The 26545-nt window shown below is 68.6% G+C and overlaps 9 protein-coding genes across 9 annotated transcripts; 6 read left to right on the forward strand and 3 right to left on the reverse strand.

Annotated features, from left to right (window-relative positions):
* Nucleotides 1-310: 310 nt before the first annotated feature.
* Nucleotides 311-1690, forward strand: RHOBADRAFT_51064 (uncharacterized protein; the record flags this gene model as incomplete). Its single annotated transcript, XM_018415635.1, has 2 exons — nucleotides 311-557; nucleotides 620-1690. The coding sequence occupies 2 exons, from the start codon at nucleotides 311-313 to the stop codon at nucleotides 1531-1533; spliced, it is 1161 nt and encodes a 386-aa protein (XP_018274666.1). The 3' UTR covers nucleotides 1534-1690.
* A 119-nt stretch (nucleotides 1691-1809) lies between these two features.
* On the forward strand, nucleotides 1810-3235 carry RHOBADRAFT_51065 (uncharacterized protein; the record flags this gene model as incomplete). The annotated part of the gene is made up of 3 exons (XM_018415636.1): nucleotides 1810-1966; nucleotides 2093-2244; nucleotides 2312-3235. Exons 1-3 carry the CDS (start codon nucleotides 1834-1836, stop codon nucleotides 3233-3235), a joined length of 1209 nt encoding a protein of 402 aa, XP_018274667.1. The 5' UTR covers nucleotides 1810-1833.
* Nucleotides 3236-3376: 141 nt separating this feature from the next.
* On the reverse strand, nucleotides 3377-5006 carry RHOBADRAFT_23675 (uncharacterized protein). The gene is made up of 5 exons (XM_018412606.1): nucleotides 4818-5006; nucleotides 4566-4731; nucleotides 4106-4491; nucleotides 3715-4041; nucleotides 3377-3634 (listed from the first exon to the last, which is right to left on the reverse strand). Coding segments are annotated over exons 1-5 (1056 nt in total). The 5' UTR covers nucleotides 4819-5006; the 3' UTR covers nucleotides 3377-3458.
* A 201-nt stretch (nucleotides 5007-5207) lies between these two features.
* On the reverse strand, nucleotides 5208-12122 carry RHOBADRAFT_33328 (uncharacterized protein). The gene is made up of 19 exons (XM_018413102.1): nucleotides 11991-12122; nucleotides 10951-11890; nucleotides 9633-10904; nucleotides 9445-9542; nucleotides 8179-9405; nucleotides 7799-7960; nucleotides 7626-7734; nucleotides 7259-7546; nucleotides 7018-7216; nucleotides 6754-6951; nucleotides 6554-6678; nucleotides 6402-6487; nucleotides 6216-6338; nucleotides 6067-6154; nucleotides 5918-6002; nucleotides 5726-5850; nucleotides 5446-5643; nucleotides 5332-5373; nucleotides 5208-5249 (listed from the first exon to the last, which is right to left on the reverse strand). Exons 1-18 carry the CDS (start codon nucleotides 12047-12049, stop codon nucleotides 5356-5358), a joined length of 5400 nt encoding a protein of 1799 aa, XP_018274669.1. The 5' UTR covers nucleotides 12050-12122; the 3' UTR covers nucleotides 5208-5249; nucleotides 5332-5355.
* A 3007-nt stretch (nucleotides 12123-15129) lies between these two features.
* On the forward strand, nucleotides 15130-16418 carry RHOBADRAFT_23682 (uncharacterized protein). Its single transcript, XM_018412607.1, has 4 exons — nucleotides 15130-15353; nucleotides 15420-15636; nucleotides 15807-16030; nucleotides 16204-16418. The coding sequence occupies exons 1-4, from the start codon at nucleotides 15180-15182 to the stop codon at nucleotides 16342-16344; spliced, it is 756 nt and encodes a 251-aa protein (XP_018274670.1). The 5' UTR covers nucleotides 15130-15179; the 3' UTR covers nucleotides 16345-16418.
* Nucleotides 16419-16699: 281 nt separating this feature from the next.
* Nucleotides 16700-17824, reverse strand: RHOBADRAFT_41166 (uncharacterized protein; the record flags this gene model as incomplete). The annotated part of the gene is made up of 8 exons (XM_018413827.1): nucleotides 16700-16760; nucleotides 16834-17043; nucleotides 17128-17152; nucleotides 17236-17259; nucleotides 17330-17393; nucleotides 17479-17495; nucleotides 17719-17734; nucleotides 17813-17824. The coding sequence occupies 8 exons, from the start codon at nucleotides 17822-17824 to the stop codon at nucleotides 16700-16702; spliced, it is 429 nt and encodes a 142-aa protein (XP_018274671.1).
* A 523-nt stretch (nucleotides 17825-18347) lies between these two features.
* RHOBADRAFT_51068 (uncharacterized protein) lies at nucleotides 18348-21573 on the forward strand (the record flags this gene model as incomplete). The annotated part of the gene is made up of 3 exons (XM_018415637.1): nucleotides 18348-19746; nucleotides 19811-21228; nucleotides 21297-21573. 3 exons carry the CDS (start codon nucleotides 18348-18350, stop codon nucleotides 21324-21326), a joined length of 2847 nt encoding a protein of 948 aa, XP_018274672.1. The 3' UTR covers nucleotides 21327-21573.
* A 918-nt stretch (nucleotides 21574-22491) lies between these two features.
* On the forward strand, nucleotides 22492-24653 carry RHOBADRAFT_51069 (uncharacterized protein; the record flags this gene model as incomplete). Its single annotated transcript, XM_018415638.1, has 3 exons — nucleotides 22492-22844; nucleotides 22921-23327; nucleotides 23424-24653. The coding sequence occupies 3 exons, from the start codon at nucleotides 22492-22494 to the stop codon at nucleotides 24569-24571; spliced, it is 1908 nt and encodes a 635-aa protein (XP_018274673.1). The 3' UTR covers nucleotides 24572-24653.
* Nucleotides 24654-24766: 113 nt separating this feature from the next.
* On the forward strand, nucleotides 24767-26515 carry RHOBADRAFT_23685 (uncharacterized protein). Its single transcript, XM_018412608.1, has 8 exons — nucleotides 24767-25036; nucleotides 25110-25410; nucleotides 25495-25609; nucleotides 25702-25770; nucleotides 25839-25953; nucleotides 26017-26052; nucleotides 26127-26155; nucleotides 26224-26515. The coding sequence occupies exons 1-8, from the start codon at nucleotides 24865-24867 to the stop codon at nucleotides 26374-26376; spliced, it is 990 nt and encodes a 329-aa protein (XP_018274674.1). The 5' UTR covers nucleotides 24767-24864; the 3' UTR covers nucleotides 26377-26515.
* Nucleotides 26516-26545: the final 30 nt, after the last annotated feature.

Genomic DNA, 26545 nt, shown 5'->3' on the forward strand with positions numbered 1-26545 from the left:
TCGGGGCCGCCGACGTCGACGGGGCAGAAACGCGGAGCGACCGCCGATGAGGGTTTCGGCCGATTTCGCTCCCCGCTCTCTGTGCACCTCGACCAGCTAGCCAGAGCGCACCAGTGCACCGCCAGAGCGCACCACAGCAGCACCCGCCACCACGAGCACACCCACGAGCCGCGCCACCACCTCGAGCCAGCCCCCCTCCCCCTCGGCCCGCCCTCGTCCACCTCGGGCTCATCTCTCGCCGCCCAGCATGGCGACTAGCGCGCACCACAGCCCTCGAGCCCGGCGGGGGAGCCGCCCTGTGCCCTTCACCATGTCGATGCCGGCCCCGCCCGTCTCGTTCCCCGACCACTCGCACCCGCACCAGCTCCACCACCATCACCACCAAGCCACCTCGTCGCTGTGGCACCCCGAGGGCCTCGACTCGCCCAAGCAGGTCCTGTCGACGCAGCACTACCGCGACGCCGTCGACGACGTCCAGAGCGTCCTGTACGGCGGGCGAGGGCGGGATCGAGACGAGATCTCGCGCGTCGTCGGCGACTTGTACGATTCCGGAGCTAGTGCGTCCCGCTCTCGCTCTCTCTCCTGCCCGCGCACCACTGACTCGAGACCTGCGCAACAGCGTTCGAGAACCCGTTGACGCTTGCGCGAGGGCGCGACGCCGTGAGCGACATGTTTGCGCTCCTCGCCCTCGTCCCCGGCACCATGTGGAGCGAGATGGGCGACCTCACCGAGTCGCGCTCGGCGTACGACGGCAACCGGCTCGTCGTCTTTACCCACACGCTCCACATCAGCCTCCTCCCGTCGCTCGACTCGGACGCGGCCGCGCACGCCCACGCCGCGAGTTCGTCGACCGGCGCCGCCCACCCCTCGTTGCGGCGCAGCATCTCGTTCTTCTCGCTCCCCTCGACGCCGTACCCGCAAACGCCCTCGTCGGCGACGATGAACGGCGGCGCCGGACCCGAGACGCCCGGGGCGGCGAGCGAGGGCATCTTCTCCAAGACGCACCCGGCCTTGGGCGGGCGCGACCGGTGGCCGTCGGCGTCGGTCCTGTCGATGCTGAGCCCGCGCGCGATCGCGTCGGCGCTCACGACGCTACACCTCAAGCTGCACACGCGCCTCTTGTTCAACGAGGAGGGCCGCATCACGGCGCACGAGGACCTGTGGGGCGTCAAGGAGCTCGTCGAGGGCGTCTTTCCCGTCGTCGGGCACCTGTACGCCGTCAACCGCCAAGGACTCGGCTGGCTCGCGCGCATCGCGAGCCGGACACTGCTCGGCAGCGGCGGCGGCGGCGGTCAGGGTGCGGCGCAGGCGCACAAGCTCGCGGCGCTGCCGCCGGGCGAGGGCAAGCAGGCCGGCGGCGACGAGGAGGCGCAGCTCGAGGGCCAGCCGCAGTACCGCACGCCGAGGTCGGCGGCGGCGAGCGCCAAGTCGCCGTACGGCGCCGAGTACAGCCCGACGTCGCAGGGAGGAGCTGGAGCGCTCGGGCTCGACATTGGCGAGCGGGCGGTCGCGACGACGCTCGACGACGAGTGACGACGGTGCAGCTGTCGCTGTCGTCCAGGCGGCTCACACGTCGACGTCGAGCTGGAGGTGGAGGAGGGTTCCCCGTTGTTGTGCAGTTTCTCTTGGCCTCGTCTGTGCGTGTCGTCATATTCATGCTTCCCTTGTAACGATAGACAGCGTCTGCATCTGTGTCGAGTCGCGAGGAAAGCGAGCGAAAGCGTGCCGGCACGACGACGAGCTTCGCGGCGGGAGGAGGCGACTCGCTCTCTCTCGATCCTCTACACCTCGGCTCGACTCTGTTGCACCCGAGAGCAGTGCAACACACCCACAATGGACTCGATCGGGCAGCTCTCGTCGTCGCTCCCGCCCGACTTTGAGTCGAAGCAGCTCCAAGCCTCGTTCCGCCAGGCGGCACTGTCCATCACCGACCTCTTCAAGCAGGGCAAGCGCGCTTCAGCCAAAGGTGCGTCCCACCAGTTCACCTCCCTCTCGCCCTGCCCACCACCCGCCCCACCCTCGAACGAGCGAGCGAGCCCCTGACTCACGCCTCCCCCTCCCTCCCCTCTCGTCGTCGCCTCCCCCTCGACAGCCTACATCTCCGGGCAGCGCCAGGCCTTGCACGAGGTCCTCGAGTACCTCCAGGCCTTGCTCGACCAACCCGCAGCGAGCACTTCGTCTGCCGCCGCTCCCCTCGCCGGCACGGGCCCGGTCGACGTCGGTCGCCTCATCAACTTCATCTGCGTGAGCTCTCTCTCGCTCTCTGTGCGACTCGAGGGTTGCGGCAAACTGACACCGAGTGCTCTCACAGGCCCGCCAAGAAGCGCTCAAGGCCGAGGAGGAGAGCCACGACGACGACGACGCGGCCGCACCTCCTGCGCCCGCCGCTCCTCCCGTCCGCCGCGCCGCATCCGCCGCACCCGCTCCCGCCTCGCCCCTCCGCCCGAGCGTCAGCTTCCAGCGCACGGCGAGCAGCGGCGGCCTTCCCCCTCGGCCCGCCTCGGCCGCAGCGAGCACCTCGGCGCGGCACCACCACCACCACTCGCACGACCACGCCACGTCGTCGGCGCCCGCCTCGCCGCCCTCGTCGGCCTTCTCGCCCCCTTACGCCCGCTCCACCTCGTCCCACTTTGCGTCGACCTCGCACCTGCACTCGTCCGCCCCCTCGACCTCGACCCCCCGCTTCCCCGCGACGAGCACCGCAGGCCCGACCTCGTCGACGCCCGCCTCGACCTCGGCCAACCTCACTTTCACCGCCCCGCCGTCACCCTCACCGCTCATGCCCCACTCGCACGCCCCGCCGACATTTGTCACTGGCCCGGCCTCGCCGCTCAGTCGTGCGCCGGGCCGCTCGTTGCGCCCTCGACCGGGCGCGAGGGACCGTGCGGCGGGCAAGGCGGCGACCGGTGCGGCGGGTGCGGCCGCAGGTGACGACATGGGCGAGGAGTACGAGGTCGAGCTCGGCATGAAGAGGCGGTGGCCGGGCGGGTCGGCGGCGGGAGGAGGAGGAGGAGGGCCAGGACCGGGTTCGGCGGCAGGCGGCGCAGACGTCGTCGAGCTGGCGCCGCCCGGCGACGGCATGGAGCAGGGGATGGACGTCGAGGGCATGGGCATGGACGGGTGGGACGGGATCGGCGAGAGGCCGTTCAAGCGCGTTACGAGGAGGGCGCCGTCGGCGGCGGATGGTGCGGCGGGCGGGGCAGGAGACGCCGGCGCCGGTGAGACGCACCGGTGAGGCGTACGTCCGTCAGGAGGGAGGAGGAGGGGGCGGTCTCTGAGCTGGATGCGGTTCGTCGTCGTCTCCTTCGTCCTCCTTTCGTCATGTCCTTTTCCTCTGTCGTATCACACTCTCTCGCACTCGCCTCTCGTGTCCTGTCCTCCGCAATGCATCTGTACCATGATACACACTCGAGAGAGAGAGCTCTAATCTAGGTCTACTGCTCTGCCTCGTTGACCGCTCAGATCTCCTTGCCCTCCCACTCGCTCAGGACCTTGTCGAGCCGCGCCGACATGGCCGCCTTGCGCTCGTCCGAGCACCACGAGCCGTCGATGCCGTTCTGCGCGATGCGCCGCCACGTCGCCTTGTCGAACCCGAACGCGTCGTGCACGGCGAGGTAGTTGTCGAGGACGTAACCTGGAGGGTCCGATCGGCGTCAGGTTCCGCTTCTCGTCGTCGACGCTCGGACACAGAGACGAAGAGAAAGAGAGACGGACCGCCAAAGTACGCCGGGTCGTCCGAGTTGAGCGAGAACTTGATGCCCTTCTCGAGAAACTTGGGGATGGGCGACTCGCTCACGCTCGTGTGCACGCGCAGGCGCACGTTCGACAGCGGGCACAGCGTGAAGAAGGTGCCCCGTGCGGCGAGCTCGTCGAGGAGCTCGTCGTCGTCGGCGGCGTGCACGCCGTGGTCGACGCGGTTGATCCCGAGGTCGAACACGGTCTGGCGCACCCACGACGCCGGGCCCTCCTCGCCCGAGTGCATCGTCAGGCGCGGGAACCCGACCTCGCGAGCCGTGTCGTACACCGAGGCGAACTTGGACGCTGTACGAGAGAGAGCGGCAGGGTCAGGACGTCGTCCGGGAGGAGGAGAGGCTCGTGCACGCACGAGGGTTGTCCTTCTCCGACGAGTCGGCGCCGAGCCCAATCACGTCGCCGCTCGCGACGTACGGCTGCATCTCGACGACAGCCTGCTGCGCCGACTCGACGCTCAGGTGCTTGACGAAGCACATGATCAGCTCGGTCGTGATGCCAAACTCCTCCTCGCCCTGCGCGAGGCCCTTCTTGAGCCCTCGCACGACGACGTCGAGCGCGATGCCGCGCCCCGTGTGCGCCTGTGGGTCGAAGAAGACCTCGGCGTGGACGAGGCCGTCGCTGTGGACGCGCTTGAGGTACGCGTGCGCGAGCGCCGCAAAGTCCGACTCGTCGATGAGGACGTCCATCGCCTTGTTGAAGTAGGCGAGAAAGTCGTCGAGGTTGGCAAAGTTGCGGTAACTGCTCTCAAGGGAGGATGCGCAGAGTGAGCGAGGGCGTCGAGGAAGAGACGGCAAGGGAGAGTGCGGACGGACCGCTCCTCGAGGGCCGGGATCGTCGAGTACATGGCCTCGTCGAGCTTCATGCCGTGCTTGTCGGCGAGCTCGAACAGCATCTGCGGCTCGAGCGAGCCCTCGATGTGCAGGTGGTGCTCGCACTTGGGCAGAGCGCGCAGGAAGGCGGTCGCAGCCTCGCCGCACACTGCGCGCAGGGGTCCGTGCGTCAGGGTCTCGTTCTCGTCGCTCGCTCGCCGCCGCGCACAGAGTAAAAGGGAGAGGGAGACGCACTGGTCGATGAGAGGAAGCTTGCGGGGTAGTGGGGGAGGCGAACGAGCAACGGCGAGTCGGTGGCAGAACGTGCAGGAGAGCGAGAGCTTGAGGGCCGTGCGAGGGTGGGAGCGATGCGAGCAGAGAGAGCGAGGAGCAGGAGATCAAGCAATGGCTGGCGCCGGGCGGGCAATCGCTCGCGCCGTTGGCAGCTCGTCGCCTGAGCTAAAGAAAAGTGCGAGCCGGGGCAGGGCGGGCGGGGTCGAACGGCGCACGGGCCAGACTCTCGAGCCGAGAGAGCGCGCTGTCCGAGAAGTACCGGCTCTCTCGCACCTCGGAGATCGACGCGGGCCACCCGTCGTACACGGGCGCGTCGCCCGAGAGGGTCGCCCAAGTCGAAGCGAGAAAATGGCGTGCGATGCAGTAGAGGGCGTACAACAACGAGCTACGGACCTGCGCGAGCGACAGGACGAGGTCAGGCCGGGTACGAGGACGGGAGGAGAGGGCTCGAGGGGAGAAGGAGAGGTGGACGCACGACAAGCAGAAACTCCCTCGTGCGCTAGTACCACGCGCACCACTGCGGACGCGAGTAGACGAGGGATCAGGGCCGTACGAGAGAGAGAGGAGACAGAGCGAGAGTCGGACGCACGCCAACATACATCGACCCGAGGTTCTTGGGGTCGCGCGCCTCGCGGATCAAACGCTCGACCTGCTCCTCGATCGTGACCTCCTTGACGGCGACCGACTCGGGGTCCGACGTGACCTGCAGGCCGAGGAGCTTGTTCGAGATGGGCTCGAGCGCCTCGAGAGCGCGCGCCTTGGTCTGGTCGGGCCCGGCCGTGTCGCGCTGCGGGGAGAAGGACGACGACGACGAGGTCAATGCGGCCCGGCGGCGAGGAGGAGGAAAGTGGACGACGAGCTCGACGCACCTTCTTGCTGACGTACACCCACTCGACGAGCGGGTCGTGCAGGAACGTCTCGAGGACCGAGCGCAAACTGTCCTTGTTGGCGCGCAAGATGCGCAAGGTGATCTCGGCGGACCGCCGATAGACGCCTGTTCAGGTCAAGGCGAGTCAGTCCAGGCTTGACCGTCGACGAACAGGAGAGAGCTCGAGACGCACCCTCGACGCCCGTGACGCCCATGCCGTCGATGATGTTGTGCGTGAGCCGAAACGGGACCTTCTCGGCGACCTCGAACGTGCGACCCTGCGAGCGAGAGAGGGTCAGCGCCCGGGAAGAGGTAGGACAAGGCGAGGAAGAGTAGGCGCACCTTGTCGAACAGGCAGTTGAAGTCGACGTGGACCGTGTCGCCAGTGGTGCCGTCGAGGAGGATGTTCTCGCAGTGCCGGTCGCCGAGTCTGCGTGCACGCGTCGTGAGCGTCGGCGACAGGGACGAGTGAGAGGACGCGAGGGACGCACCCGAGAACGAAGCCGACCATCGAGATGACGGCGGCCGTGCGCGAGTAGTTGAGGCGGGCACGGTGCCAGGCCGACGGCTCGGGAAAGTTCTCGAGGAACCAGTCGTGGAAGACGGACGGGTACCTGGTCGAGACGAGCGTCAGTGACACTCCCGATCATGGGGAGAGGGAGAAAAGGGAGACGCACTGGCTCAGGACCTCCTTCTCAAACCGCTCGCCCGTCTTTTTCGGGTCGGCGCGAATCGTGTCGAAGACCTTCTTCAGCTCGGGGCACTGCAGGTAGGAAAGGCTGTCAGAGGTGCCATACTCGAGCAGAGCACGAGAGAGAGGGGGACGCACCCATGAAGAGATGCCGCGAGCCGTGTAGGCCTTGTTGAGGACGCCGCGCAGGACGACGACGTGCGGGACCCACTCGATGAGGCCGCATTCCTCGTTGAGCGGCACGACCGAGTACGTGCGGATGTCTGTACGAGAGAGGGCGCCGATGAGCAACGCGAGCGACGACAGAAACGAGGGAGGGAGGGAAAGCGAGCACGCACCGAGTTTGCGACTGCGCGCGTCCGAGTCCTTCTTGAGCAGCTTGATGATCATCGCGTTGAACTCCATCAGGCGTGCGTCCTTGCGCAGGTCGTCCTTGGGCTTGCACAGGAAGCTGTACGACCGGCCGTCGTTGCCGCGAACCGTGATCTTGCGAGGCTTCTGCAGCGAGCTCATGACGTTGATCACGTCCTCGAAATCTGCGTCGATGAGGAGCAGAGTCAGGGATGCCTCGAGGAGAGAGAGAGAGAAGAGGGAGGACGCACCTTGGAAGACCGGGAGGTTGTCGGCGAAAGGCTTGTGCGACAGGGCCTGCGACGAGTCGAACGGGAGCGAGACCGTGAGGGAGCTCTGCAACGGGATGATGAGCTTGGTCGGCGCCGCCTTGTACAGGGCCGGGAACGTCTTCTTGAGGCTGAGCGTGTCGACCTTGCCCGTGATCGGGTGGTTGCACAGGGCGAGGAGCTGGTCGACCAGGCGCAGGCCCTCGTCGACGAGGGCGCCGACGTCCGACGACGACCTTGACGCCGCAGCTGCGTCCTGTAGGGCAGAGAGCGAGTCAGGAGGGACGGGCAGGTAGAGAGGGCCGAGTCGGCGCACCTTGGCCTTCTGGAACACGCGCAAGTTGCGCTTCGAGCGGCGGCTCGTGTTGGACTTGGCGCCCGACGCCATCGCCCAGAAGCCGTGATGCGGATAGCTCTCGAGGACCTTGAGGAGGATGTGCTCGAGAACCTCGAAGAGCTGGTCGTTGCCGTGCAGGATGCGCGAGACGAGTTGCGGAAGGACCGTGAGCCACTGCGAGGACGCGTCCAGGGGGTCAGTCCTCGACAGTCTGAGTGCGTCCCCGACGTGTACAGGCGAGCGTGGGACGCACTTGGTAGACCGGGATCGGGTTCGAGACGGCGGCCTTGCGGATGTAGCTGTTGGTGCGCGCGAACGTCCGCGACAGCTCGTACGCCTCGCCCTCGGTCGACACCTGCGGGCTGTGGCACAGCGTCAGGTCGTCGTGACGGAGGACAGGAGCCGAGGGAGGGAGAGAGGACGCACTTGTTGCGCTTGGCCTTGAGGTACTCGATCAGGACCGGCTTCTCGCCCATCTCGAGCCAGATGGTGAGCAGACGAGGCAGCGCCTGGTAGATGTACTTGGTGCCGTTGCCGACCGAGCGACAGAAGAGCTTGACGACGTGCGAGCGGTACGCGATGATGTCGCTGCGAGGGTGGACGAGGAGGGGGACGGGATTGAGAAGGTCAGTACCGCGAGGCGAGGCGGACGACGGCAGTAAAGAGAGGGGGCTCACGTCGAGTACCGGTTGGGCCTGGCCTTGGGCGTCTTCTTCTCGAGCGAGTCGGCGATGCTGTCGTAAAAGTGGCCGAGCTCGTACGACGGGCTCTCCCAGTTGGGCGCGAGCGCCGACGACTCGAGGAACAGCTTGACGGCCTCGTTCTGCTCGACGCGACCGGCCTCGAGCATCCACCGGGCACGGCGGAGCGACGCCTTGGCGAGCGGCGACGGCTTGTCGAGCGACACGAGCGGGTCGTCGACCGTGCCCTCCTTGAAGTGGGCGAGGATCGGGACGAGGCGGTGGTCGAGCTCCTGCACGGCCTTGTACGACTGGCCGTTCGACTTGAGGAGCTTGGCGCTCTGGAGGAACGTCCACTCGGCGTCGCAGTCGCGCGCCTGCAGGATCGCGCTGTACGCCGTCTGGAAGTGGCCGGCCTTGCGCGCGATCTTGGACGTCTCGAGCCACAGCTCGCCGACCTCGGCCTTGATGGCGTGCTCGGCGGGCGACGTGAGGCGGAACCCGATGCGGCGAGTGTTGAGGATCGGCTCGCGAGCCCGGAACGACGGCGATGTCGTCGCGAGGCGGTCGCGGAACGACTTGACGAGCGACTCGAGGTGCTGCCCGCCGTCGAGCCCGAGCTGGTGGATCGACTTGAGCTCGTCGAGGATGTGCAGGTGGACGATCGAGTCGTACACGCGGCGGTACGACTCGCGGCCGGCAGCGACGACGGGCCCGCCGAGCTGCTCGCGCGCGTCGAAAAAGGCGCGCTCGACCTGCTCGCGGTCGCCGTTGCGGACGGCGCACAGGACGCGGCCGAAGCTCGCCTCGGGACCCTCGAGGTCGGGCACGTCGAGCGCGTCCTCAACCGAGGCCCAGTCGCCGACGAAGAGGGACGCCTCGACGTTGAAGGGCGCGAGGAGGCGCTCCCAGTCGACCTCGTCGCCGCGGCTGTGGAGGAGGCCGACGATGTGGGTGCGCATCGAGTCGTAGTGGCCGAGGTTGCGCAGGCACCGCAAGAGGCCGACGTGGTTGACCGGGTCGTCGGGCTTCTGCTGCAGCTTGACCTCCCAGCAGCTCTGCGCCGAGGTCCACCTGCCGGTGCTCTCGTGCTCGCGGATCTGGTGGAGCACGCTCGGCGACAGGATGCGGGTCGAGATGCCCTCCATGCCGTCGGGCTCGTCGAGGTGGGCGTAGCACTCGTGCAGGTTCTCGTAGTAGACCTGGAGGTCCTTGTCGGTGCTGGCGCCCTTCTGCGCCCGTTGCGCGACGATGTGCGACTCGAAGTTGAGGAGCGAGCGGGCGTACGCCTTGCACGTGAGGGCGGCCTGGCCGACGAGGATGTGCGGGATGTCCTGGAGGATGCCCTCGACGCTGACGAGCGCGTCGGTGAGGACGCCGTCCTCGAGCGACTTGTTCTTGGTCTTCTTGCGCAGGGCCCGGATCTCGCTCGTGCGCTTGCGGGCGAGCGTGATCCACCGGCTCAGGTGGTCCATGAGCGTAAAGACGGTCTGTGCGGGCGACAAAAGGCGAGTGTCAGTGCGACGGCCCTTGGCGCGAGAGGGTCGAGAGACGGTCTGAGAGAAAGAGGCGAGACGCACTTGAGCCGAGAGGAGCCTGCTGTTCTCCGAGAGGGCGTGCGTCGGCGACACCTGGTCGGTGAGGACCGTTTCCATCTCGACCTTGATCTTGGCGCGATCGTCCTCCGAGCCGCAGATGAGGACGTTGAGGAGCAGGTGCGGCAGGAGGTGCTGAGCGACGACCGTGTCCTCGAGGTGGAGCAGGCCCGAGAAGGCGCCGAACACCTGGCGCGCCGTCGACCCTTGGACACGCTGCAGGAGCTCGTTGGCGAACGTGCGGATCCAGTCGCGGTACGTCGACGTCGACGAGTAGATCGGGAACGTCGCGGCGGGCATGGGCTTGAGGTTGCCGAGCGAGAACCGGGTGCTGAGGAGCGGCGCGCACGCCTCGACGACGGTGCGGGGCAGGTGGTCCCACCGGCGCTGCGCCCGCTCGTTGACCTCGCCGGCCGTCTGGTGCGGCACGATGAGGCTCGCGGTGAAGCCGCAGAACCGGAGGAGCTCCTGGATGGCGTACGCGAGGAACTCCTGGTGCTTGGTGTCGTTGGTGCTGCGGTACGCGCCGACGAGCAGGTCCTGGACGAGCCGCAGCGCAAAGTCGATCGCCTCGTCCGTGTTGTCGAAGTTCTCGAGCACGATCGGCGGCTGAGGGAGCGGCGGCAGCTCGAACCGGTCTGGGTCGACAGCGCCGAGGATGCCGATGCACTCGAACGCGCTGTTGCGCAGGAGCTCGTTCTCGGGCCCGTCCTTGACCGACGCGCCGAGAAGGACCTCGACGAGGCGACCGATGCTCGGGTCGAACGAGTCGCCCGCCGCGAGCGCCTGGACCTTGACCGTGTTGGCCTCGAGGAGCGTCTTGAGCTCGCGCAAGGCCTGGTGCGTCACGACGTCGTTCTCGCTCGCGATGCGGTCGAGCAGGTGGCCGAGGCGGTCGTCGAACGTCCAGTGTTGACGCGCTCGGACGAGGCGCCGGTTGGCCTGCGCGAGCTCGTCGATCTCGCTCAGGTCGGCGACGTCCTGGACGTACCGCGACAGGTTGTCGGCGTTCTCGACGACGAGGTAGTTGATCGTCTCGGCTGCCGAGGCCCGCTCAGGAGGCGTGAGCTCTGGCCACAGGCGGACAAAGGCGGCCGTCGTCGGCCCGATAAAGGCGCCGATGTCGCTGAACTTGAGCGACTGGAGGAACGACCGGAACGCGTCGAGCGTGACGAGGCGCAGGCCGGGCAGGTCGAGAGCCGTCTGGAGCGTCGCCATGATCTGCCACGAGGATGAGGAGGAGTTAGTGAGGGCGTTCTCGGCGAGGTCGGGCGGCCGAGGAAGGAGGAAGCGGTCGACGCACCTGCGGCGAGAAGCCGGCGATGGCTCGCCCGACCATCTTGGTGATGGCGTCGAGGCTGCGGATGATCTTCTGCTTGTCGCGGAGCGGCCGCTGGTGGCCCGCCTCGTGCAGGCCACGGTTCATGTGCGACAGGAGGCCGACGATGGCGTTCTTGAGGATCTGGGCCGTGTCGAGCCGGTCGCTCGCCGCGTGGCCGAGACGGGCGCGCTCGACGGCCTTGAGGGCCCGCTCGGCTTGAGCCGTCACCTCGACGTCCTCGTCGCCGAGCTCGAGCGCGAGCTTGTACACGAGCGGGACGTTGACGGCCTCGAGGAGGCGGGCGAGGACGACGCCGCGACACTCGCGCATGAGCGTCTTGATGCCCTGCTTCTTGAGGTCGTCGGGCTGCATGTACAGGTGGGCGAGGATGGCCGACGTGACGGGCGGGTCGCACAGCATCTCGGCGACCTGGACGCGAGACGCGTCGGCGATCTGCTGGAGGAGCGTGCGCTCGTCGCGCAGGATGATGCCCGGGAGCGTGTGCTCGCGCGTGATGCGCAGGAGCGACTCGCGCGACTGGTGGAAGACCTCGAGGGCGGCCGACAGGGTCGACGGCGAGCTCAGGAGGACGGGGCTCAGAGTCGCAAAGTGCGGCTGGACGAGCGCGTACGGCTTGATGCCGCGGTGCGACGCCGTCTGCGACAGCTGGAGCTTGGCGCTGCTCTTGACGAAGCCGTTGCGGTGGCCCAGCCGGGCGACGACCCTCGCGAGCGCCTCGCACTCGAGGAGGCTCTGGGGCTCGGCGGCCCTCGCGAGCTTGCCGACGAGCTGAAGCGTCGTCTCGGTGACGGCCGGGCTGTCGCGCGCAAAGAGCTCGTCGACGTGCGCGAGCAGGTCGCGGACGAAGAACCCGCTCGGGTCGTGCTCCTTGAGCGCCTGTGCGACGGCGAGAAAGGCGTTGCTGCGGGCGCGAAGAAGGGTCAGTGCGGGCAGGCGAGGGGAGGAAGGCGAGGGGAGGAAGGCGAGGGGAGGGTCCGAGAGCGAGAGAAAGGTGGACACACCCGGCAGCCATCCTCGCGCTCCTGCTCGACCCCGCCATCTCCCTCTGCAGCGCGCCCATGACGACCCGGTCCTCGGCGACGGCCGCCGCGTGCTCGAGCGCGCTGTGCTTGAGCAGCCTCGCGAGCGCGTTCAGGACGGCGAGTCGCAGCGCGTCGCCCTTGGAGGAGCCGAGCACGGCCGGAAGCTGCGCCGTGAGCGCCGCGAGAGGGTCCCGCGTGAAGGTGCGGTACCCTCTCGGGAGGGCGGCGGCGGCCGACGGCTCGACGGCGTCGCACGCGGCGCAGTTGGGCGACGGCGGGAGCGCAAAGTCGCTCCCGACCGTGTAGGCGAGGCAGCCGCTCCGGGCGCAGCTCAAGAGGCCGATCGTGCGCGCGACGTGCGCAGTGAGGGTGGACGACGACGACGCCGCCGAGCCCTTGAGCGCCGTCGCGAGGCGCACGACCGTCTGCTCGGCGACCTGGCCCTCCAAGCCCTCAAACACGCTCGCGCCCTCGGCGCCGAACTGCTCGAGCGCCTCCTCGCGAGCGCGCCGCAGGACCGTGCTGACCGCCTCGCCCCACGGTCCTCGCCGCCGCCGCGCTGCGGTCGAGGGCGGCGCGCCGTCGACGTCCATCGCGCCGTCGCTCGAGGGTGCAGCGTCGGGCTCGTCGAGGCGGCGACGCTTGCGAGGTGCAAAGCCGCCGAGGGCGAGGGCGCTCACGTCGCCGCCGTCGCCGTCGGGCTCGACGGGCGCGTTGCGCTCATCGTGGTCGGCGACGAGCGCGGCGTAGGCGAGAGTGAGGACGGAGGCGAAGGATTGGAGAGGAGCGGGGAGGTTGGGCAGGGGGAGCTCGGCGTGGCCGTGCAGGAGGGCGTCGAGAGTGCGAGTCGGGACGGCGGGCAGGACGTCGAGCGGCGACGAGGCGTCGGCGGTTGGCGGCTTGGCGCAGACGACGGCGAGCGACAGGGTGAGTATCGCGGCCGCCTTGACCTCGACCCGGGTCGCGGGCGACGTGAGCGCCTCGATGAGCTGTGCGCCCTCGCCGACAAGCAGGCTCATCGCGAGCGGCTGCAGCTCCGACATGCCCTCGAGCGCACCGTCGACGGCGGCCGCCTCCCTCGCACGGGCCCACAGCCGGCCGAGCGCCTGCACGAGGGCGACGTCGAGGTTCTCGCTCTTCGGGTCGTCCACCTCCATCGCCTCGTGCTGCCCCTGACCTTGCCCCTGCACCACCGCCGCGAGCCGCTCGCGCGCCTCGTCGAGCACGCGCACGGCGAGGACCTGCGCATCGCGCGCGGCGAACGGTGCCGAGGGCCGCTCGAGCGCTCGCGACACGAGCGCGAGCCACTCTGCGGCGAGCTGCGAGCGGGCCTCGGCGCACTCGGCGGCGCTCGAGCCGGCAGCGACGACGACCTCGCGCTCTTTGCCCTTGCGCGAAGGGGCTGGCACGCGCTCGATGGGCTCGAATGAGCCGGGCGAAGGCCACGTGGCGGCGACGAGGTCGATGACGATCGGGCGGTACTCGGTGAGGTAGATCGAGGTGGTTGTCGTCGAGATGAGGATGCGGAGGGTCGTGAGGGTGAGGGCAAGGGCGTGCAGGGGCGACTTGAGGGTGAGGGTGGGCTGTCGAGGGCCGGAGGTGCTCGTGCTCTTCGAGGGGGAGAAGAGGCTCGGCTGGTAGGCGCGTGACGACTCGAAGAGGGGGATGGTGCGAGGATAGGAGGGAGAGGGCGAGCGAGGGTCGGGAAGGAGGGCTGTGCGGAGAGAGGAGTGGGTGAGCGTCGTCGGGGAAGGAGAAGAAGGGAGGGGGACGCACTGCGCACGAGCTTGATCATCTCGTCGACGAGCTCCTTGGCCTTGCCGATGCCGCCGTCCTTGAGCACCTCCTTGCTGATCCCGCTGCGCCACTCGACCCGGACCGCGTTCTCGCTCAGGACCTCGACGACGCCTTCGACGAGCGCCTCGAGCTCGTGGAGCGCCGCTTCGCGCCCGCCCGTCACCTTGGCGTACGTCGCGGCGGCGACAGTCGAGCGAGGGGTCGACAAGAGGGCGGCCTGCAGGCGCGAGCAGACGCTCAGGCTGCGCCAGACGAGGAACGTCGCGAGGTCCTCCTCCGGGTGGACGCCCTCGACGCCTGCGGCCGGCTGCATCGCCGTTGACGGCGCGAGGGCGGGACCACCCTTGCGCGGCGAGCCGTTGACGAGCGATGGCGATGGCGGGATGCGCGAGGTGGACGAGGGCGAGGTGCGAGAGGTGTAGAGGAGGAAGCGAGGCTTGGCCTTGATGCCGCAGAACGAGCCGGGGATGGTCGCCGCGAGCGCTTGAAGGTTCTCGGACGTCTCGGCGAGCTCTGCACGACAGGCAGCGTCAGTTCCTGACTGCGACGAGACCGAGGCAAGCGGAAGCGAGGCGCACCTCTGTCGGCGTCGAGGTCGACCTCGACGCCCTGCATCCAGCCGCCGAGGACGCTCTTGAGGAGGGCGATCTTCTGCTCTGCGTCCTGGCGGAGCTCTGGTGTGGCGAGCTCTGCCGTGTCGGGCTGGACCGAGGCGGCGGGGAAGGCAGAGGCGTGGATGGGGACGAGGCCGCGCAAGAGGGCGGCAGTGGCGTGGGGCAAGGGCTGGGTGGCCCTCGCCTGGGTCGCAGGACCGCCTGGGGGCGCCATCGGTGGCTCTGCCGAGTCGAGACGGCGGCAACGAGGGCGAGGCGGACGAGGTCAACCGACTTTCGGTACGGTCGCGCGGCGACGACGCGCTCTCGCTCGGCGGCAGCTCGTTCTCGTGTGAGGTTGCTTGCATTATGCTCTGCGTAGCTTCAGACGAGGCCCGGAGCGCGCAAACCGCGCAAAGAGGCAGAGTGTTGTGTGCGCTCTCGGGAGATCCCGTTCTCGCTGCTCCCTCTCGCTCTGTGCGAGCAGCTGCACGGCAGAAACACACTGCAAGCTAGTCTTGGTACCTCCCTGGCGGACCGAAAGCACCCTGCAAGACGAGAGGCGCGGCCGCTCGACGGTGTTCCTCCAAGTCGGACCACGCGCCAACTCTCGCTCACGCTCTGCCTCGCTCGCACCAAAAGCGCCACCGGTGCACACAGTCACCCGCGCACCTGTCAGCAGTACCGACACGGGCGACCCTCGCCTTCGCCCCGAGCTCCCCCGGTCTCGTCCCCTCCTCGCCGACACCTCCGCCTCGTCGTCACGCCCGGTTCGCGCATGCCGTCGTCCCCAAGCCGCCTGCGGGCACTCCTCGCCTGCTCGGCACCACTACTCGTCGTCGTCGCGCTCCTCGCTGCCGCGCCGCGAGCGGCAGCCTCCGCCCTCACCACCACCATCAACGCCAACGAGCGCTCGTGCTTCTACGCCGCCGTCGACAAGGTCGGCGAGAAGGTGCGTCCGCCCATACTCTCCCACGAGCTCGTAGCAGGCCACTGACTGCCCTCTGTACGCGCGCAGGTCGGGTTCTACTTTGCCGTGTGTCGTCCCCCGCCCTCGCTCCCTTCGGCTCGTCCGCCGCGACCTGGACATCCTCCTGACGCCTCTCACGCGACGCAGGTTCAATCTGGAGGGTCGTTCGACATTGACTGGACGGTGACGGACCCGAACGACAACATCATCATCGACGGCGAGCGCGAGCGGCAAGGCGACTACATCTTTACGGCGCACGCTGCAGGTGCGTCCTGCTCTCCAGGCCCCCTCTCTGCGTTGCAAATGGGGTCCTGACTCTCTCCGTTCCGCAGGTGAGCTGCTGTTCTTGTGGTGCTCGGCGTGGCACGGCCTCGAGCTGCTCCCGCCGGGCTCCTGCGAGTGAACCAGCTGACCCTCGTCCTCTCCCGCTCGCAGGCGAGTACACCTTCTGCTTCAGCAACGACATGTCGTCGCTGTCGGAGAAGCTCGTCGACTTTGACATCATGGTCGAGTCGGAGCCGCGACCGATCGCGCCGGCAAAGCCGACGGGCCTCACCGAGCAGACGTCGTCGCTCGAGGAGAGCATCTACCGCCTGTCGGGCAGCTTTTCGTCGATCCAGAGGACCCAGAGGTACTTCCGCACGCGCGAGAACCGCAACGTGCGTCCGCCTTTCTCGCTTCCTGTTTTCTCCCACCTCTCCGCCTCCCGCACTCGCGAGCCACCCACATCTTTCCTTCCTCTCCCTCGTCAACATATCGCCTCCTCTCCCTCAACCGGCGAGCGCCTATCGTCGCACGCACTGACCCTCTCCTCCTCTCGCCCTCTTCACAGGTTTCGACCGTACGCTCGACCGAGTGGCGCATCTTTACCTTCTCGCTCCTCGAGAGCTGCCTCATGGTCGGCATGAGCGCCTTCCAGGTGTCGGTCGTGCAGCGCTTCTTCTCGGGCCCGTCGAGGCGCAGGGTCGTCTGACCGGCGGGTGGCCGGCGGGAGGGGCCGCGCTCGCGAGGGACGAGGGAGGGGTGCAACGCGCTCGTTGGACATCGAGCTTGTGTGCGAGCGAGGAGGCGAGAGAGGCAGAGCGAAAGCTTTCTGCGCCAGGTCCGTCGAGAAGCTCTCTCTCCCTTTCTCTCTCGCAAGACGACGACGACGAGGCGGAATGCGAACTGCTTCGTGGTCATTTGGCACTACTCAGGGGTGTGTACTGTTGCGTTTGGGAGACCCGGGATCCGACGAGAAAGCTGCGGCGAGGAACGAGAGGTCAGACTCAAGGCTTGAGCGACGGCGAGAGGGAGGGAGAGTAGGACGCACCTGCACAACGAGACGATTACCTGCCACCGCCGTGGCCCGACTTGCCGCTGCCGAGCGAGGTCTGGTAGCCGCCGCTCCTGCGAGGTGCGGACAAGAGACAAGGTCAGAACGAGGCCGGGAGGACGAGGACGACGGCGAGGGTGGACGCACTTGGAGTCGTTCTTGCCGGTCCACTGGTGGGGCGTGTCGCCCGACTTGATCTGGCCCTTGGTGAGGATAATCTCGACGATCTCGTCCTCCTTGGTCGTCTCAAAGACGGCGTCGAGCTCCTGCTTGCTCGGGCGCGCGAGGATGCCCTGCGAGCCCTGGCCCGTGTGGAAGACGTCGAACGAGTCGACGATGTCGACGAGCGGGATCGAGCTGTGCACGAGAGGGGCAGGCAGTCAGTGTCGGGTCGGTAAAATTGCCGCCGAGGCGACGAGGGATGACGCCGAGTGGGGGGACGAGGAGGAGGGGGAGACGTACCGGTCTGCGACAGCGGATAGGCGCGACAGCGGGGGAGCAAGGTCAGAGCGAGTCACGAGTTGGACAGGTGAGCGAGAGAGGGCTCACCACCGCCCTTCCACTTCTCGGCAGCTGCGAGAGGTGAGTGGGGGTCAGCGGTCGGCGGGCGGAGCGGGGGAACGGGGAGGAACCGAGGGCGCACCAGCAACGTCGCCGACGATGATGATCCACTCGTCGGTCGACTGCGAGTCGGGCTTGTAAACGGCCTGTCGACATGGGCGCAAGGTCAGCTCGTGGTCGGGCGGCGTGTCGTGGAAGCTTGGAGGAGGAGGGGGGAGCGGGGAAACGGACCTTGTGGTAGCTCTTCACTGCGAGCGGGTAGGAGAGTCAGTCACAGTCCTTACGAGGAGGCTTGCGGAGGTGCTCACTGATTGATCGAGTGTCGAAGTGAGGTGTGGTGGTTGGAGGGAGAGAGAGAAGGAGAGGGAGCGAGGAGGGAGAGCGGTCGGCAGTGACGCTCGTCGGTGTCTCTCCTTTTCGCGAGCCTGCCTCCTCACCTGCTTGGCTTCAGTCGCCGACTTGATGTCGTACAGCCTGCGGTAGCTGACTGCAGTGAGGAGAGGAGGTGGCGAGCTGCTCGAGAGGCTGAGAGCGTCGACGCGCTGCCGTCCACCTCGTCGCGCACCGCGAGCAGCATGGATCTCGTAGACCTGGTCGGTAGCAGTAGTGTGCCAGTGCCAGCTCGCACTCTCAAGGCAGAGCGAAGCAGCGCGACGCGAGAGCTGCGCCTCGTCCAACCGTGATCGGAAGACGAGCGGGGCCGCCAGCTCACGCTCAGCCCCCGCGTGCGCTCGGCTTTGCTGCAGACGTGCTCACGCTCTCTGCAGACCCAACTGCGCCCCTGCACCGGCCGTCCAGGCGAGCGTGGGACCGAGCCGAGGCAACAGCTGCCTGTTTCGTTGAGCGTCGTCGCCATTTTGGACGCCGTCCGCTTCTCCCTTCTCGTCGCCCCTCCCGCAGCCTCGCAGCCTCACGCCGGCCAGTGCAACGAGCACCAGCACCGCTACTCGCCCCGCCAGCACCTGCCGCGAGCGCACCCGCCGCACTCGTCGCCGCGCAGGGCCCGTCCTCCCATCTTTGGACTCGCCGCCGCCCGTCGCAGAGCCTCGCCGTCGCCCGCCTCCCGCACCGACGCCGACTTGCGCCCCTGGGTGTCCGCCATGCACGCGCGGCCCTTATCGCCAAGCCGCTGCCCGCCCGCGCAGCTGGAGCAGCCCTCGTCGACCTCTCGCCGGCTCCGCAGCGCCAACACGCTCAACCACGGCGGCGCCTCGCTCTCGCTCGACACCGGCCGCGACGGGCTCGGCGGGCTCGGTATAGCGCTCCCGCACCGAGGAGCGTGGGTCGGCGCAGGCGAGGCGCACGAGGAGCGCCGTTCGGGCCCTGCTGCGAGGCGCGAGGCCAGCGGAGGCAGCACGGCGAGCCTGCACGGCTGCGCGAGCGACTCGGCCTACGGCACGCTCGACGAGCTCGACCCGTCGCGTGGCGAGGACGACGAGGACGAGGCCGGCGAGGACCCGCTGTCGTGGGCGAGCGAGCGCGGGCCGGCGTGGCGGGACCGAGTCGAGGCGTCGTTGACCGAGCGCTCGCGGCGCAGGGTCCAGTCGGCCGTCGCGGCAGACGGGTGGCAGCTGCGCGACGGCGTGCGAGGGGGCGACGCGGGCGACGGCCTGTACTGGCGGCGCACGCTCGGCGCGCCGTCGAGCCAGGGCAACACGGCCTCGTCGTCGCCCGACGTCGCGCACGAGCCCGTCTTCACGTTCGACCTCGCCTACGACGCCGACTCGTCGTTCGACAGCCTGCACTCGCTGTGCTCGCCGTTCGCGGCCCGGCCGTCGGCGCCCGCGTCGGGCTGCAGCTCGCGCTCGTCGCCCGAGCCGAGCGAGTACGGCGAGTCCGACTCGGCCGCGACGCGCCTCACGATGGCGAGCAGGCGCCGCTCGGCGGCGTTCCTCGGCGGCGAGACGGCCGAGGAGCTCACGACGAGCTTCCTCGCGAGGCGGCACACGTTGCCGCGCCGGCACAAGGCGCGCGAGGTTGGGCGCAAGCCGTCGCACGGCTCGTTGAGGAAGAGCAGTCGCTCTTCGCTGTCGATGAGCGAGTCGGACGCGGCCATCCTCGCTTCGACGCCCTCCTCGCCGACCAACTGGCCGTCCCTCCCCTTCCTCTCAACCACCGTCCTCCTCGCCACCTGCATCGTGTCGGCCGCCTCCCTCATCTCGCCCGTCGCCCTCGTCGTCCCCATCTCACCGGTCCACCTTCGACACGCCACCTCGTCGCGCGAGATCGCCACCGAGCTCGCCAACGCCGCCATCGCACCCTTTCTCGTTCAGCCGTCCCTCCCGTCGTTCGCCCTCGCCGCGATCAACCTCTACCTCGTCCAGAACCTCGACAAGACGACTACTTCGACGTCTCGTCGAGCAAAAGGCGCCCTCGCGGCGGCGCTCTGGGTCGCCATCGTGGGCCTGCGCCTCCTCGCGAGCTGGATCTTCGGGCGCGTGCTCGGCTGGGCCCACCCGCAGTTCCTCTCGACTCGCGCCATCCACGAGGCCGGAGCAGGTGAGCACCTCTCGATCTTCTCGCCCTGATTCCCTTCCGGCACTGACCCGATTGCCCCCGCCAGGTCTCGCGCCGGTCCTCCTCGCCCTCTTCCTCGTCCACCTCGCCACCTCGCGCCGCAGCGACACCTTCGCCTCGACGTCGACCCTCCTTGGCGCAAGCTTCCTCGTCCCCGTCTCTCACGGTGGCGCCGGGCTGTGGCTCGGTGCCAGCGCCGCCCTCGTCGGCGTCATTGCCGCGCTCGGCATCACGGGCTGGCGCGCCGCCACCGCCACCCCTTCCACTCGGCCAACATCCGCATCCGCATCGACGCCTGCCGCAGCCGCCTCGCCGGCGCCATCCGCATCCCGCAGCTGGACCTCGACCTTCCTCGCCCTCATCCTCGTGCCGTCCCTCGCCCTGTATCCCTCGACCGCGCGCACCCTGTCGCCAGCCTCGACCGACATCGCCTTCTCGCAACTACACCCTGCCGACCCGACTCTCGTCACGGTCCTCCTCATGACGGCGCCCCGGCCCGGCGACCCCGACTTCCTCGTCCAGACGATCGAGTCGTGGCTCGGCGCCTTCCCCGACGTCGACTCGTCGTCGTCCGCCGTCGTCGGCAACGTGTCGTCCACCCTGTCGAGCACCGCCGAGTCGGCGCTGCCCTTGCCGACCTCGTCCCGCCTCCGCCTCGTCATCTACACGCACTTTGCGACCCACCTCATGTTCGACCTCGCGCGCCAACACTTTGCCTCGAGCACCAAGGCGGCACACTACATCTCGTGGCAGCGCGACCCACGAGCGCTCGCCCCGGGCGCGCACGACCGCCTCGACCAGCGCCTGCACGTCGCTCGAGGCCTCACGCACGCCGCCGAGCTCGGCGGCGCGTACGTCCTCCTCACCGAGGACGACTTTCCGCTGTGCGAGGACGAGCGCCCAGTCGGCGACGAGGGCGCGAGGAGCTGGACGGGCGCATGGGCTAAGCTCCAGGCCGCGCTCGTCGCGACCAACGAGCTCATGCCCGACGCGCCCGCCCTTGACGGCGGCATCGCGACCGAGGCCTCGATGGGCCACTGCGGCCTGTTCCTGGCGACGGGCGGCTCGGGCCTCGCGATCCGCACGCCGCTCGCCGCCCGGCTCCCGGCGCTCCTCCTCGGCGCCGACGACCCGCACGGCGACGAGCGCGAGGCGGCCGCCGCTCGAGGCGATCTCGAGCTCCGCCACGAGGGCGACGGCGCCGACACGCCCGACTTGGTCATCCAGGACTGCCTGCGCGGCCGGCTGCCCGAGTGCGCGATCTGTGCGCCCGGCGGCGGACCGGCCGTCACGAGCGGGCGCAGCGCGAGGCGCCCGAGCAGGTGGGACGGCGAGAAGAGGGGCAAGAGCGGGCTCGCTGGGATCGAGCGGCTCCTGCAGCGGCACCTCGGGTACAACGCGAGCACGCTGCCCGGCCGCCAGTACGGTCGCGAGGAGTGGGCGTGCGGGTGGCGCCAGCCCTTTGTGCGTCCACCTTTCTCTCTCTTTCCCTCTCGTGCAAGCGAGTGACTGACCTCGCCCGGCCTTTGCAGAACGGCGAGCCCGACGTCCTGACGGTCTGAGCGCACTCGACGTCGCCGGCCCCCTCCCCTTCCTCTTCTCCCTCCCGCTCTACAGACACTACACGCCGCATACGCCTATCTATCGCGTCGACATCGCCCTGCGCGTCGCCGACCCTCGCCTCGTCGTGCCTTTCTGTACCCCCTTCCCCCGAGTACATCCTGTTGTTCCCTCCTCGTCATCTCCTCTTTATCCCGTAGCACGTTCGGCTCCCCTCTGCATTATGGCAAAGCGGCGGTTGGACAGTGCCCTGGCGTTGCAGCTTCGTCCAGGACCCAGCTCAGGCACGTGTTCTGTCGAACGAGAGCGAGCAGATCCCTCCTCTTCTCGGACTCGTTCTGCTGCCGAGCTCCGCCCCGGACGAGTGTTCCGCCGCGCATTCAATTGCGCACGATCTCTGCTCGACCGTGAACTCGTGAGCGAGCTGAACGGCAGCCCCCGCCCGCTCCCAGCTCTCGCTCGTGTTGGGAAGGCAAGCTCTGCGAGAGGCGGGCACACTGCGAGCGCGCCGGTTCCCGCACCGCAGCATTCCTGGAGACGAGGAGCTTGGAGCGGGCCGCAGGAGAGTTGGGCGCGAGCGAGAAAGGTCGACGCTAGCTCGTCGTCGACGTGCGCGGGCGCACGGACCGTCGGTTCTCGTCGTCGACGACGACGACCAGGGCGCCGCCCGTCTTCTTCGCGCCCCTTGCTGGGCACAATGGATTCGGTGCATCAAGCCCGAATGCGGACGTGTGGCAGCCCTCGGAGGAGCCCTCGCAATGTTGCCAGCACTCGTGCGAGCGGACAGTGCGCTTCGCCGAAGTGGGAAGGCGGTGACGCGAGCCTCGCCTTACGAGCGTGCGGGCGACTCGGTTCGAGGCTCGCTTGCGATGGTGCACCGACCGTGATCGCAAGCGCTTTCGGCGCTCGCCCGCCCGGTTGGAAGGTCGAAGCAGGATCCCGTGCGAGCGAGCTCCCCGCCTCTTTCGCTCCTCCTCTCCCACTACACACGCCTCGACGACGAGCCAGACGACCGCTCGGCACCACCAGCAGCGCACCCACCCTCGCAGAACAGCACCCGGGTCCCGACGTCGCGCAGCACACACACCCTCGTCGCCTCTCCCTCCCTCCCCACTTCTCACGCCCGCCTCGCGCCCAGCCTCGCGTCCAGCCGCACCCGCACCCGCCATGCCGCACCAGGTCGACGAGCACCGCAAGACGTCGGGCCCCAAGGCCAAGCTCATGGACGCCTTCCGCCGGGTCGCCCTCGGCGGCCGTCGCTCCTCCTCGGACAGCGTCCCGACCACCTCGACGTCGCCGCAAGCCGGGTCCTCGACTGCCACCAAGGCGACGAGGCCGACTGCGACCCGCGCGAGGAGCACCCCTGACGACCGCGACGCTCCGCCGTCTCGCCGCTTCCGCCAGAGCCCGTCGGTCGAGTCGCTCGCGAGCACGGCCCCGAGCAGCAGGCCGACGAGCGTCCTCCAGCCGCCGAGCCACAAGCTCGACAGCTCGAGTCCGGCGTCCGAGTTGCCCAAGACGTGCGTCCCCTCTCGCCCTCCCCATCCTCGTCGGCGTTGGCGTCGCTCACCTTGCTCTCGCCCTCTCCTTGGACAGGTGGGACGAGTGGAACTACGCCTACCAGCACGGCATGATCGACTTTGACGACCCGCCACCGCCGCCGTCCGACCTGCGCTCGTCCGAGTTCGTGACCCACACCGGCCAGTTGCGCGCGCCTCTCCCCCTCAACGAGTCGCGGCGGCAACGCGCCGTCGACTCGGTCGGCCTCGTCAAGGCCCTCGTCGAGCCGCCGCCGTACGCCGACTCGGACGGCGCCGCGACGTCGCCGACCAAGCGCCAGAAGGGCCCACTGCACCCGGCGCTCGAGAAGCTCGCCATCGAGGCCAAGAGCCGGTTTGGCGTCGACGCGTCGACCATCTCGCTCATGGACCGCGACAAGCAGGTGTTCCTCGCCGACGACTCGTGCCGGTTCATCGAGGACGTTGATGCCATTCCCCGAGAGCGTGCGTCCCTGCCTCTTCTCTCTACCTCTCTCTCTCTCGTCCCCTCGGCCTCAGTGTTCCCTCAACTGACCCTATCGTCCTCGTTTCCTCGTACAGTCACGTGCTGCTCGCACGCCATGCTCAAGGCGTCGACGGGCGCCAAGGACCCGCTCGTCATCCTCGACTTTGCGCAAGACTGGCGGTTCAAGCGCAACGGCTTCGACCCGTACGCCGAGGGCTTCTACGCGGCGGCGCCCATCATGCTCCCGGCCCCGATGGGCGACGACGAGGGCGCGTACCCGGGCGGCATCTTCTGCCTGCTCGGCGAAAAGCCCAAGCAGGGCTTCTCGGACCAGGACCGCCTCGACCTGCAGGCCATGGCCGACCGGGCGTCGACCGAGATCCAGCAGTACTCGACGCAGCAGCGCGAGAGCAAGCGCGCCGCCCTCGGTCAGCGTCGCGCCGACTGGAAAAAGTCGAAGCTCGTCCGCCGCGCGTCGATGCAGGTCCAGTCGCTCGACATGGTCGTCGAGATGCCGACGCCGCCGCGCACGCCCGACGTCGGCCAGGACCCGATCGACTGGGGCGACGACGCGGCGCAGGACGAGCTGTTTGCGCGGGCCGACGAGGCGCGCGGGGCCGAGGCGCCGCGCCGGCCGTCGCTCCCGGACTCGATCGGGTCGAGCGGCAGCGTGAGCGACCTGCAGTCGACGAGCGTCGCGCCGACGTTCCACTCGCGTCGCGCCGGGCGGCCCGGCATCGTCGCGGCGCCGGCCAAGCCGCTCGCGAGCGACGTCAAGTCGGTGCTCGACCTCACGACGCAGCTCGTCGCCGAGTCGATCGAGATGGACTTTGCCTACATCGTCGCCGTCGACCTCGCGGCGGCCAAGTCGGGTGCGGCGTACGCGGGCGCGTCGGCGAGCGCGAGGCCGTCGCCGATCCGGCTCGTGTCGACCTACAGCCTCGCGTCGTCGGGGCCGGCGCCCTTGTTCTCGGTCGAGTCGCACCTGGACGCCGTCGTGTCGGAGCAGCACTCTGCGCTCCTGTACGCCGACGACGACGCGGCGAGGTCGGCGGCGGCGCACAGCGAGGGCGACTTTTGCACGGGCCTGCTCGTCAAGGTGGGCGCGACCGACGACGGCAAGGTCGGGTTCGTGCTCGGGTGCTTCTCCGAGGACTCGCGGCGCGTCATCAACTCGGAGGACCTGCTCTTTGTGCGGTCGTTTGCGCGCGACTTGCGCAAGTATGTGCCCGCCCTCGCATGATCCTCCTCCTCTCTCGTTCTGTGCCCTCCCTCTGTCTGTCTGTCTCCTTTGTTGCAATCTGTCAGTCTGTGCCTCACGAGAACCTCATGAGCGAGCACCACAGAGCGAGAGCGGCGCTCAGCTCGCTCGTCGGACGCGCCCTCGTCGAAGCGAACGAGGAGCGCGACCTCGACCCTCCCCCACCTCCCGCCTCGCCCGCTCTACGCTCCCGCCAGGCCAGGTCGCGCTCGCCACCTCTCGCCAGCACCTCAAAAGGCCCGCGCGCGCAACCCCCGCCCCGGCCCTCCCTCGCCATGGTCCCCCGACCACCGACACGAGCCGTCACCGCCTTGGCCGTCCTCGCCCTCCTCGCGCTGTGCGCACCGGGCCTCCTCGTCGCAGCAAAGGCGTCCAGTCCACCAGTCGCGAGCTTGCGCGGCAGCACCGAGAAGACGGTCCCGCTCCGCACCCACTCGATCTACGCTCGTGCGTCCTCATCAGTTCCGCTTCCCCTCCAGAGACCCGGTCGAGCTCACGAGCACCTGTGCCGCACATGCAGCCTACGTCGACTCGGACCTGCAGAACCGGTGGTTTGACTTTGGCGGTTCGACCATCATCAACACCAACAAGCACATCCGGCTCACGCAGGACCGCCCGTCCCAGGCCGGCTGGCTGTGGTCGCGCCTCGCCCTCGCCCCGGCCTCGTTCGAGATCGAGTTCGAGTTCCGCGTCGACGGCAAGAGCAACAACATCTTTGGCGACGGGTTCGCAATGTGGTTGACCAAAGGGCGCGCAGGGACGGGCCCGGCGTTCGGCAGCACCGACTACTGGAACGGCCTCGGCATCTTCTTCGACACCTAGTGCGTCCCCCCCTGTCTCTCTCTGTCTCTCTGGGCGGCCCCCGAGACGACGTCGCGCTAACCCGCTCCCTCCCCCTCTCGCAGCGCCAACTCGCGCCACGCCTACTCGTTCCCGCGCATCTACGGCATCCTTAACGACGGCAAGAAGTCGTACGAGGTCGGCAAGGACGGCCAGGGCCAGGAGCTTGGCGCGTGCTCGGTACGCTCAGCCCTCTCTCTCCTTCCGACCCTTTCTCCACTCGCACCGTCTCTCGAGCTCGACTTGCTCACCCAGCCTCGCCCCGCCCGCAGATCGACTTCAGGAGAACGGACGTGACGGCCAAGGCGCGCTTGACCTACATCAAGGGCAAGCTCCTCGAGGTGCGCCCTCGGTCCCTCTCTCTCTCTCTCGCCTTCAGCCTCATTGACTTTGCCTCGCCCGTGCACAGCTCGGTATCCAGCACGCCAAGTGGGACGAGTGGACGACGTGCTTCGCCGTCGAGGGCATCGAGCTCCCGAGCCAGCCGTTCCTCGGCTTCTCGGCCTTGACCGGCGACGTCAGCGGTGCGTCCTCTCCTCCTCCTCTCTCAGGCGGGCCAAAGACTGACGGTCTCGTTCCGCACGCAGATGCGCACGACATCATCTCGGTCACGACCTCGAACAGTGCGTCTCGCTCTCTCTCGTCGTCGCTCGCGCCCAGTCGTCCGTTCCTGACCTCGTACTCTCCCCTCCTGCAGTCGCCTACCACCCTCCTGCGTCCAACTCTGTGAGACTTCCTCTCCTCTATCATGCCTCCATCTCGACGCCGTACTGACCGCCGTCGCCGACCCGCAGAAGAAGCCTCCTCCCAAGCGCGGCCTCCCCGGCGCCTCGTTCTTCTCGACCCTCTTCTCGCTCCTCAAGTGGGTCCTCGTCCTCGTCATCATTGCCGTCGCCGTCATCGCTGTCCGCGGTCGTCGCGCCACGGCAAACTCGAAGCGGTTCTGAAGCGGCGGCGGGGCTCGAGCGAGCGAGCGAGGGAGCGAAAGACTGAGACGGGGAGCCGGTAGAGCGACGAGCGAGGACCGAGCGGGGAGGAAGCCTCTCGTCTTCTTTGTGGACGAGCAATGCAGCGCATGATACCTTGTCTCGCGTTCGCGTTGCAGAGAGAGACAGA

Source organism: Rhodotorula graminis (assembly GCF_001329695.1).
Source record: "Rhodotorula graminis WP1 unplaced genomic scaffold RHOBAscaffold_1, whole genome shotgun sequence".
NCBI classification, from domain to species: domain Eukaryota; kingdom Fungi; phylum Basidiomycota; class Microbotryomycetes; order Sporidiobolales; family Sporidiobolaceae; genus Rhodotorula; species Rhodotorula graminis.